General features: G+C 37.0%; 1 protein-coding gene across 2 annotated transcripts in view; it reads left to right on the top strand.

Annotated features, from left to right (window-relative positions):
- LOC128090691 (lipoxygenase homology domain-containing protein 1-like) overlaps positions 1 to 12,251 on the top strand; it is a 214,046-nt gene that overhangs the window by 61,303 nt on the left and 140,492 nt on the right. For both annotated transcript variants that reach the window (XM_052703161.1, XM_052703162.1), the window contains exons 6-10: positions 512 to 675; positions 2,481 to 2,567; positions 6,192 to 6,324; positions 11,070 to 11,221; positions 11,870 to 11,948. In XM_052703161.1, coding sequence (XP_052559121.1) covers positions 512 to 675; positions 2,481 to 2,567; positions 6,192 to 6,324; positions 11,070 to 11,221; positions 11,870 to 11,948 — 615 coding nt within the window. The remainder of the gene's footprint in view (positions 1 to 511; positions 676 to 2,480; positions 2,568 to 6,191; positions 6,325 to 11,069; positions 11,222 to 11,869; positions 11,949 to 12,251) is intronic.

Below are 12,251 nucleotides of genomic sequence, written 5' to 3' on the forward strand. Positions count from 1 at the left end.
TGCAATGCAAGGACATATTGGGCAATTTTGTCTGAGCTGTTACATCTGCATGGCTTTGCAGACATACAGTTCCATTCTTGAAGAGGTATCTTAAGAGTCCTTAATGCTTGAAGCGACGAGTTTTGTCATTCCAGAGGTAACTTGTTGAGAGCCTGCAAGGGTGCCATTACACAGCACTGCACTGAGTAGAGCTGACATATCCTAAACAAACAGGAAGACCTATTTCCTGCAATTTAGTACAACATTTCAAATATTGTGTTTGAAAACTGATATGCAGTCATGCAATTTGAGTTTGTCATATAGCACATACATACACAAAAGATGTAAATGCAACCTGACATTTCTTGATTTTCACGCGCACAACTTAGCGCAGTCAATATTTGCTGTATCTTTGTGAAATGCATGTTTTTATATTTGGCATGATATTATTTAGAATTCTGATTAGTGAAATACACTTTACTTAGGAATCTTGAGCTGAAGTAATTCAGCAAGTCTTTTTATCTTTTGATAGCTAGGAAATGGAAGGTGTCAGTCCTCACCAGCGATATGCCATCTGCAGGAACAAGCTCAAAGGTTTATATCATATTGTATGGGGATCACAGCAGTTCAGGACCTATTTTTCTTGATGGAGAGAAGGGAAAATTATTTCAGAGAGGCAGTGAAGATGTCTTCACAGTAAGTAGTATATACTCATTCTGTTACTTTCTTGCGTCTGGCTAGATTACATGAAATTTCAAAATCTATGCAATAAAAAAGACAGTCCGTTTTTGTACTATACATATATCTGTAAGCAAGAAGCAGGACATAAATGGAGAAATAAAATAAATGTAGTATCCTTTTCCCCTAACCCATCAAGAAACTGGCTTGATTCAACATATTTCTTGTCTGCTTAAGAACTACTGATTAGTTTATATAGTGCCCAAAAAACCTGAGAACAATATTAAAAATGAAACAAGTGGAGTATTAGGGAATGGAATAAATTTTTAACTTTGTTAAATCTTTGCTGTCTGATTTCAATTAATAGCTCCCAGTTACACATGTAAATTCCTCCTCTATCAGTCTTGTTCCTTGGTGACTTAAATAAGCCCAAATAGGGTATGTTATCAAGAACTGCAGAGTTTAATTGTATATGTGGGACTGTCAATGTCAAGTCTAGCAGGTATCTGCTATAAAACCATGTAACAAATAACTACTTCCATCCTTAGCATCCAGGATAGCAAGTACTATTCTGACTGGGATCTGTCTGGGATGCAGGAAATTAAGATCTTAGTTCTCATCAGCTGATGGGCTTTCTAAGGAGAATCCAGCACCTCTGATATTTGTGCCATTCTCCATGTGTGATATAAAAACAGAACTGAAACAAGATTGAAAGGAATAGATAAAACAAATAACCAGGGTTAAAAATACTATCTTCATAAGAAATGAAGAAGCTCTGCTTACTGCTCCCACTACTGCCATTCATTTAATCCTGAATGACTCTTAAATACAAGATGTGGAGACAGTCCCTGGTTGGGAAACTCGAATTCACCTCTTAGGTGAATTTCCATCGCACTGAATACAATTAAGGAGGGTGTACTTTAAAATGCGTAGGAGTCAAGCCTCTTTGCTTGCTTTTTGTGCTAAATCCAAGTTAATTACGGTCACTCTGTATTCACAATGCAGAGAATTTGGTTCACACCCATCTTTATATCATAAATGAAAACATGGAAATGAATTCTATAGAAAGTGTCAAAAGGACAGCAAATCAGACCACATCATAAAAAAAAAAAAAAAAAAAAGAATGCAGCAATGAGGAGAGGCACTCATGGTATATTTCCAGCACCTTGAAGATAAGCTTTCTAACTCCACACTTAAGTTCATGACTACTTGTTTGAATAACCTTCACATAAAGTGATTCCCTCAGCACCCTATTATCTGTACTGGATGTACTCATCCAGCCTGCCCAAGAGCTTATCTTTCAAATACAGCTTTTAAAGTTGATTTAATTGAAGCCATTTGTAAGAAGAAATGTCAAAGATGAACACAATTGTTCCAAAATTGTAAAGCATGCCATCCGAGAGGGACAGGGAGAACTCAGGTAGTGGGAGGTGCCAGGGATACAGAATTCATTTTTCGGTAGGTCAGTGGTACAGATGTTAAACTGAGACATCCATTAGGGTCAAGCTATAATTGTTAGTGATGCCTACAATCTGTATTCCTCTTCCACTGAGACCAGTATACACTGGGGAACAAAATAGCTGCAGCAGCATCTTGAATCATTTAGATAGGGCTAGCAGGCCACAGGATTTATCATTCGGTTTTTCTTTAAATGAGCAAGCATCCAATAATACTCTGGAGCAAAATATTTTAGAATCACTAGTTTAAATATCAGAGTAATTAATTCATCTAAGCTAAAATTTTACTCATAGTTACTAAATGAATTTTTGTTGTATCTCTTTTAAGCAATGTACTGTATTTCATCAGTGGCATTCCTTTTACAGATTCATACAGGAAACGTAGGACGTCTCTACAAAATACGCATTGGACATACTAATGCAGGAAGTTGCCCTGCCTGGCATTGCAAAGAGGTAAAAGAAGAGAGAAAGAATTTTATCCTTCCAAAAGCAGTCACTATGACAATAGTGTCAAAATATGAGTTGGAAAATTTCTTCTGGAGAAGTATGATAGCCTCAACAAATACTTGTAGCTTTGTTTAAGAGTTTATTTATTGTGGAGTGTTTTTCTTATGAAGAATGAGAGGCAGTCTATCATCTTTGCTTGATTGCTGTTTAGTGAGAACTATATAGTATATTTCTTTAAAAGTGCATGAATGAACAGTAAGGAAAACAAAGAATTGCTCTACTGTAGTCTGAGTCTACTGTAGCCTTTGTGTGCTACAGAGTGACCAGAGTTTGTTGAATCCTAGGAAGTCACTGAACTCAATCTTGCCAACTCTTCAAATCTGCAACTGACTCCATGTTGTTATGTACAGCATCAGAGCTACACTGCAAGTGTTTATAATTCTGTGACTCTGAAACAAAGATAATGACAGATTATTCTCCCTCCTGACTTAAAAAAGATCTCAAAGCTGGCAAAGCAATGTTGCTAGGATATGCAGCGAGAAAATTAGAAACCAGGATGGGTTAATGAAAGGCAGCTCCTGCTTGACGAACCCGATCTCCTCCTATGATTGAATGATCTGCCTGGTGGATGAGGGAAAAGCTATTTGATATAGACTACCTAGACTTCAGCAAAGTCTTTGACACTGTCTCCCACTGTCTCCTGGTGAAGCTCTGCCTGTGGCTTGGACAGGTATACTCTTTGTGGGTAAAGAACTGGTTGGATGGCTGGGCCCAAAGAGGGGCAGTGAATGGAATTAAATCCAGCTGGCGACTGGTCATGAGTGATGCTCCCCAGGGGTCGGTATTAAGGCCTGTTCTATTTATTATCTTTATTGACGATTTGGATCATCAGGGCATTGGGCACACCCTCAGTAAATTTGCAGATGACACCAAGCTGGGAAGAAGAGTTGATCTGCCTGGTGGTATAAGGCCCTGCTGAGGGATCTGGACAAGCCAGATTGCTGAGCAGAGGCCAGTGGGATGAAGTTCAACAAGACCAAGTCCTGTGTCCTGCGTTTTGGCCATAACAGCCCCAGGTATCTGCTTGGGGCAGAGTGGTTGAAAGACTGTGGAAGAAATGGTCCTGTGGATGTTGGTTGACGCTTGGCTGAACATGAGCCAGCAGTGTGCCCTGGTGGTCAAGAGGGCCAATGGCATCCTAGTTTTTGTCAGTATTGCTGGCAGGTTCAGGGAAGTGATTATCCCCTTGTACTCAGCTCTGGTGAGGCCATACCTTGAGTACCGTGTTCAGTTTTGAGCCCCTCCTTACAACAAAGACACTGAGACCACAGAATGTGTCCAGAGAAGGGCAGTGAAGCAGGTGAGGGGGGACTGGAGCACAAGTCTTATAGGGAGTGACTGAAGAACTGGGATTGATCAGTATGAAGGAGGGGAGGGGGCACCTTATCACTCTCTACAGCTCCAGGAAAGGAGGTTGTGGGGAGGTGACAATCTGCCTCTTCTCCTGGGTAACAGTGAAGCGACAAGGAGGAATGCCTTCTGGTTGGATATGATGAAAAATTTCTTCTCTGAAAGAGTGTTGAAGCACTGGAACAGTCTGCCCAGGAAGGTGGTTGAGTCACTGTCCCTGGAGGTTTTAAAGAAACGTAGAGCTGTGGTATTCAGGGACACGGTTTAGTAGGCAACACTGGGAATAGGTGGATGGTTGAACTAGCTGATCTTTCTAACTAGATAATCTTTCCAACTTTAATGATTCTATGATTCTATAAAGTGAAGTGAATCAGCAAGTTCTGTTCCTAGTTTCAGTTGTCACACAATACATAGGTAATTGGATGGGAATGAAACTATCTGGATTTTATCCTTGATGTTAGTCATGTACTATGTGTGCCAATGATAGGCTATCCATGCCTGAAACTCTTCTCTGTTTGTGCCAGAGTTTCTCATCCTTCAGTTAGGAAAAAGCAGTTGATAAAGAACTAGATTGTGTATGTATATCGTATATATATATTGTGTATATGTATAATATGATATATAGATGATATGTAGTACATATATATATATAATATGATATGTATATGCATAACATTGTATGACAAATCCATTTAAAATGAGATGTTAAGGAATGCTGACAAAAATTGAAAGAATAAAAAACATATTTTTCACTTTTCTCCCTTCCCAGCTAGGAAATATTAATTGAAATCAACAGTGAAATTTTAAAAGAAGGAAGGAGCCAAGTACTTTACCATGTTCCATAAATTCTTGGCTTATAAATTTTTTTTTGTGCTCTTACTGAACCTCTGCCAATCGGCTACAGTTTTAAGACAGCAGTGGGTCATCCAGGGTTAGATCATTCTGTCTTAGTAATTTCAGGCACATAATAAAAAAAGAAATACATTCAAATAAATGCATTCTACAAGTAAACTAGGATTTTGTTAGGTAGAGAGCCAAAGGAGTACTCATTTTTAGACTTCAAAAATACAGAATGAATGAAACAAAATACAGAATGGATGGCCAGACGCTCACGTTATTGTTCTTTAAGAAATATATATTTTTTCTAGAAGATCTGAAATTGAGTAATCTATAACAGCAGAATTTTTATGGTTAGTTAGGCATGTTACTTCCCCTTCAGTATCCCATGGTTTCTTCAACTGTGTCTGTATTGAGATGGTTTCAGGACTGCAAATGATCGTGATACTGCTTCATTAACTCCAGGTTCCCTTTCAAGATTCCTCAGCAGATATTGACAGGATGAAGCGTACCAAGGTTTTCAGATAGCATGAATTTATTTCTTTAACTTTAGTATTAAAGCAAGCAAAAATAATTAAAGTGTTTCAGATAATACAGAATTAATTCAATATTCTAATTAAAAAGATTGGGCTCTACAAAGCATGAAGCAGGAATGAAGTTACAGGTAGAAGCAGTTTTTCTTCTCTCAGCAGTCTGAAATTATAATTTAGCTGCTAGTATAAATTAGCATAATCAGAGACTATTTTACTGCATAACAGTCAATGAGATTCTTACCACAGTATGCTTTGAAGTACATAATAACTGGATCTCCTTTGATTCTTTAGCTGAAGTGCATGTGGTTCTTTTACTGCTGAGTACTAGAAGTTGGATATGGAAGAAAGTTTTATGGGGCAGACTAGAACTGGGTCCAGCACTTTCAAAGACCACTTATGTCAGAAGTAGTTTTGAAGGATCGTAACCTCTTCCTTTAATTCTTGTTCTAACAGTAAATTAAACAAAAGGAATAGATTAGCAAGCATTGCTGAACTTCCCAGCAAGAACTTCCCCATCAGTGAAGCTATGCCACTTAGTGCCTGCCTACCTGGATATATCAACTGCAGCAACAAGGCTGGATTTTGTCAAACTACACCTGAGCAGATAAACCCTGTTTCTTGTCTATGCTTTAGTTACTCTGCCCTGTCTTCCTGAATTTGATTGAGTGAAAAGTCAAATTGGGTGCAGCTGTATCAAGGGGGCAGACGTGTCCCAAATGTGTGCTTTTGTGATCATGGCACAGAGCTTAATCTGCACAGGTTTCAACAGCATTCTACAGCTGTCAAATTCTATTCTGTCTATCTGGACTCAGATCAGTATCTTAAATTGTAGTTTCTTTTTCTGCTTTAGGTGCAGTTGCTGAATCTTTTCTCAGGGGAGCAGTTTTCTTTCCCTGTAAATCGATGGCTGGCCTGGGACCAGGCTGATGGAGAAATATCCGTGGAGCTTCCTGTATTACATCAGGGTCAGCCTGTTCTTCCAGGTAAGCACAGTACCACATCAGCTAAGTCAGACCACAAGAAGATGCTGCTAGAGATTGTCATTTCTTTTCATCAGTCCCTCTATCACTTTTTTTTTTTTTTTGCAGTCATATGTTTTCTGTGCTATTTTCTTGTGGTTATTGGGTACGGTCAGATAAAAGGTTAAGAATCACCAGAGAAGAGTTAGGAGAGTCTTTACTGCTTTGATTTCACAGATCCTTCAGAAAGATTAATGATTTGACAGAATTTTAAGCATCTGTGCTTTAAAATAGTGGCAATAGTAAAGATATCTCACAGTTATTGGTTTATATTTTTATTTAAAAAAAACAAAATTTTTATAAATAAAAGAAACAATTCTCATAAGGTCATCGTGAGTAAAGTCAAAGACTCTACTTTCAGTAACTGAGAATTTTAGCTCTACTATGACTATTTTAGACACTGCTTTATTTTCTTTCATAAAAATAGCTGAGGCAGGTTTCCAGAATATTTATAATTTTGGGGTTTGGAACAAAGTAATATTCCAGAAAATTATATATAAAAAACTCCATCACTGATATACTGACATCGTGATTGTACTGTAATTCTGAATGTCAGTGATGGAAACACTGTCAGAATTATCCAGCATTGCTGCTATTTACACTGCTTGAATGCTCTGTTCTACCACACTAATCCCTGTTACCCACGCTGGTTGTTTCTATTTTTTCTTTTCTTCAGTGGTGGTAAGGGTATAGAAGAAGTCTGTGCTTTCTCTTCCCATCACTTCATCTGGCATTGCTCTTTCTTAAAGAAAGTACAAGAGCAGAACAAGATTGGTGTATCCTATGAAGGGTATAGGTGAGAGATCAAGAATGTGAGGGCAGATGACGATCCTGTAGCGTGTGAAGATGGAAAACTTATACCATCATCAACATTACTTGTGCTGAAGCTTTCACTTGAGAAAGATTCACACGAGACATGCTCTGGGCCCTCCACTCCTTCCTTTTGGTAAAAAGATCAGATCAGCTGAAGATCTGAAGGACTATTGGATGAGAAAAAACCTCATTCAGAGTTATCCAAAAACTGTAGAACCCCTCCCTCTCTCCTGCCTCTGCACCTCCTTTTTTTATTACCAGAGTGTTTAATACTATATCAGTTTCTGGTTATATTACAGTACCTTTTATTGATCATAAAAAACGAATGGTAACAGCCATTGCTGTTGGATTGCAGAACAGAGGAAGAGGCTATAAATGAAATTGAGGGGCAGAAGTCCAGAAAATGACAGATGAATATTGGCAAACATACCTTTCAACAGTAACTCTAGTAATAAAAGGCTAGATAACTTGAAGCTCCACTTATACTTGTGATGGCTGATCATGGAGACTAAGACCCTGGAAAAAAGACCAGAAGAAAAGGCCTGTGCCTCATTAATATGTCTTTAAGAGAAAAAGAATAGAAGGAAAGGTTCCCCCCATGATCTAGTTAGTAGCTGTAAATGTTTCATGAAATACTGTAGAGTGGTGCTGGGCAGACCTAAATACACTAATCTGTGATCCTGAGTGGTTATGATTTTCATATCTTTGAAGGCATGAAAAGCCTCTGATGCAGTCAACCTTTGTCCTCATGCTTGATTTCTTTGGGAGAACTTGATATTATTAGTAGAGGGACATACAAACACATCAATCAATACAAAACACCAATCTTTTAAATACATGTTAATTAACATTGATTAAAATGTTAAATTGAATATGCTCAGCTTCCCTACATGCAATATTTGTTCTTTCCTACTGTTCCCTTACTTAATACTCAGAGACCTTGGCCTTTTTCATCTTACAATTTTTGAGTCCTACTTTCTGAGTAAGTTGTTCCGTTGTTTCTGAAAGAAAGATCTAATGAAAGATTTTCATTATCATGTACTTTTGATGCATTATAATGCACAACAGCATACTTAAACCCATCCTCTCAATCTGCATTTTGCAGTTAATAATTTCTCTCACACAGGAAAAGAAGAAAAGGACCATGTATTTTCTCAGTATAAGAAGGGTCATGCTGAAGGCTTTGGAGAAGAGAGTTTCATCTCTAGCTTAGTAATTGAAAGACAGCCTCTGTGTCTTTTTGCCAATATTATATATCTGCATAAGACAGTGAAAAGAGAAAACGGCTTTTAACTTCAGGGAAGATAGTTTGATAACAGAACAAGGGAAGAGGTATGGATTCAGGCTGAAAGAGAGATGATGAGAGGCCTTTTAAAACCAATTTCTGAATAAAAAGAGGCTGAAGCACTTTCTGATTTAACAGTTTTGTGTTCAAAGAGAAAACATCTGAATTAAGCTGTTAAGAAGTATTGCATAGTGACATCACGACTCTAATTCTGAGCGACTGACCACCATTTGTTTGACATTTTATCCTCACCCATCCTACTTTTTTTTCCCTTCTGATCATGTCTTCTGGCACAACCTTTGATTATATGAACTACTTGAAAGGGGTAAATCAGAGTTACAGTGTTTGGTGACTGGCAATCCTCTGCTTTTCTTGAAGTAGAAACTGTACAACGGATTATTTATGCTGGAAGAAGTTGTAGGACTGGGGAGGATTGTTGATCTGGAGAAGCAAGTTCTCTTTTGTACTTCTCCAGAAAATGGGGAACCAGTTCATGTGGGTACTGCAAGGAAAAATTTGGAGAAGTAATGAGATTGGGTGGTGTCATGGTGAAAGATGAAGATAAAAGGCAACATTAAGTGCCAGTTGTTGATACTCAAACATTTGAGGTAGTTGTACTCTGGAAAAAAGTAGTACATGACTCTGTTGTTGAAGACTGTCAAAAGCTTCTGTGGCCTAAATGTGGCTAGCTTTTGTCCGAATGATAATACTTGATCTATAGTGAGGAAAGTATTCTACCTCTTTGTTCTGTCTTTCCTTATTCATAAGTATAGGGGAAAGAATAGATTTTGCAAATAATCTTATTCCCGAAATTCTCTAATTTCAGACTACCATGTTTATACATTTAATTTTTTGCAATTATAGGCAAAAGTATGTGCAAAGAATACAATTCCTTTTTCTTAATCTCCACTCTGCACATTGTTCTGTGAAATGTCTAAAAGAAAGGTGAGTCACTTATCTATGTCTTAGGATATAAGAACTATAAATACTTATGCTTATTAAAATCAGGGATTCTCCCCAGGTTTATGAGAGCTAAAGAGGAGTGCGAAAAATTGTGAACATTCCTTGTGTTTTTTTATTTAGCTATTTTAGCTATTTTAAACTTCTACCCTGGGTTTATTAATAATATATATCTATAGAACAATACTCCAAAGGAATGGAGATGTACCTTGTGAGTATTTCTAAGCATTTAGTTCTGATACTAGAAGCAAGTTAATCCTGTACCACACATCTCTGTGCGGGCACGTAAACACCATCTGTGAAGAGAGTCTACTGTTTTAGCTAGATTGGTACCTTTATCAAGGCTAAATTATTTTAAGTCAGCTTGTGTAGTCAGCTAAGCACAAGTGCCATGTGAATAAATGTGAAATAGTCATAACAAAAAAAAAAAAAAAAGAACACCTAAAACAAGCATTGAGGGAAAAGCTGTAAATAATTGCAGATAAGGACTTATTATGAATAAATGCCTACTGCTTATTGAAAGAACGTGTTTGTCCATCAGCAGTGAGATGTGGGAGTGACCTCCTTCAGGTGAATTGCAGGAAAAATTCTTAACATATTGGAACTGGGAACTGATAATTGAGTGCTGTTACTGATTTTGTTGTTCTGGATCCAATTGCCTAGAAAGATTTTTCTTCCCATAAGGCAAAATAGCACAAGGACACCTATATCAGGAGGAAGAGCTTGTGTTCCAGAATATGAGTTTGTTCTCTCCCCATTTCATTCTCTCTATTTCATTTGGTCTAGTTAATATTGTCACTATATGTTGGCATAAACTTTGCCCTTCCTTTGTTTCTGTTAAGGATTATCATTACATGCTTTTATTTAAGTTTAAGTTTTCTGGAGTTCTAATATCCACATTCTAAAAATCACTGATCTCTATTGATATACGCATTTAATGTGTCATAGTCTTTATTCCAAATCTATGGGATTTAGACTCAAGTGTTATTTTGTCTTTTTGTATTTGGGTTATTTATTTCTTTTAAATAGTCTCTTCATTAAACTTAATCCCTTTTTTTTTTTTTTTTTTCTGACATATCTACAGACTTTAAAGAATTTCCGTATGGAATGTCATAGAGGAAGTCTGTATTAACCTTTTGCAGGAAGCATAAACTATTAAATCTATGCATCTTTCTGAATTCTGAGGTCCGAGAAAAGTAAAATTTTGTGCTGGATTTTTGTTTGTTTGTCGAACCAATGCATTCAAAATGTTAATGTATCCTGCCGCTTCCTATAGTTTGATGCCACTGCTTATGGTAAGCCTGATCTTGGGCTTTGGCTATTTATTTTTCAGCTTGGTGATGATTTCAGATGCTGCAGCAGGACAAAATCATACTATTGTGCATTTTGAAGTTCTTTTTGTGTACTGGGATTTAAAAACAAACAAACAAACAACATCAAACCCAAACAAACAAAAAAACCCTCATAAATATAACATCAAAGCAAGTTTATACATTTTTTTCATTATTTTACTCGAATAGGATTTTGAAGGTTTTACGGTCTAACTGCCCTTGACACAAATGTATTTGGAATCTACAGGCACATTTGCAGTTAGATGCTATTCTAAATATAATAATGTTTAATACGAAAAGTTGTCAACTTCTATTGTCAGTGACTGTCTATGAAGTGCATGTGACAACAGGAGATCTGTGGAATGCTGGAACTGAAGCTGATGTGTATATTTCTATCTACGGAGAAAAAGGTGACACAGGATCAAGACAGCTGGTCAGGTCACAGAAACCCAAGAAATTTTTGAAAGGACAAGTGAGTACAAGAGCTTTTTCTGATGTGTTTGTCTGGTTTTTCCCTCTCCGGTGGGCATTAATGCTGCAATTATGGGAGATAATTACTGCATTCCTATGTTATTTCAAAACTCCACAATTAAGCCAAGATTACTTTCTAATGGTACATCAGTGGATTTGAAAGATGAGCAGAATTCTCATTTATAAAACAGATAAACTGTGCTCTTTCATATTAAATATTTAATTCCTTTATCATAGAATCATAGAGTGGCTTGGTTTGGAAGGGACCTCAAGGATTGTCAAGTAATTCAATTTAAGTTGATTTAACAAATTAGGGGAAAATTAAACTTTACATTTTATGTCTGCATTCCTAGCGTTGAAATCTATTGCAGCTTGTAAAAATTTATTCCAAATTAAGCATTGAACAGGTTTTTATTCTGACTCTCATCCCATTCATCTGAGTGGAATGCTCCCATTAACAAAGTGATGAACCTTATTTATTTTGTTTCAGGAAAGCTGTCCCTGATTTATTCTGGAATTGTCATTAGATGATATTTCAAAGGGTGTCTTTGAATGAAGAGTTTCCTGGGCTTAAGTAGGACATTAGGTTCTGTGGCTGAAGAGTGTTTTGCTTTTCAGATCTTACTGAAAATATGTTGATTGATTACAGACTGACATCTTTCTTGTGGAAGCTGTGCACCTTGGCCATTTGTACAAGATTGTTATAGGACACAACGGTCTTGGATCAGGTCAGAATTATCTCTACTTAGTCCCTGAATATTACCTGTGAAGTTATTCACCTTTTCATAGAAACAAAATACATAAAATAGAATGTATGACAATGTTCCAGAAGTGAGAGACAAAGTGAGAGACTTCTAATGGCACTTTTCAAGTGACCTTCTTATATGAATATCAGATATTTTGTTTTCACTTTCAGTATTCTGTCATGTATTATGTTAAGTATACCATCAACAACTGCTCTTGCAGTTTTTGACTAATCCTAATCAAAAAGTGTAAAGATGAGGAGTGTCTGCTTGAGACACTGAATGTAT

Source organism: Tympanuchus pallidicinctus, unplaced genomic scaffold (genome assembly GCF_026119805.1).
Source record: "Tympanuchus pallidicinctus isolate F22 unplaced genomic scaffold, pur_lepc_1.0 scaffold5, whole genome shotgun sequence".
NCBI classification, from domain to species: Eukaryota; Metazoa; Chordata; class Aves; order Galliformes; family Phasianidae; genus Tympanuchus; species Tympanuchus pallidicinctus.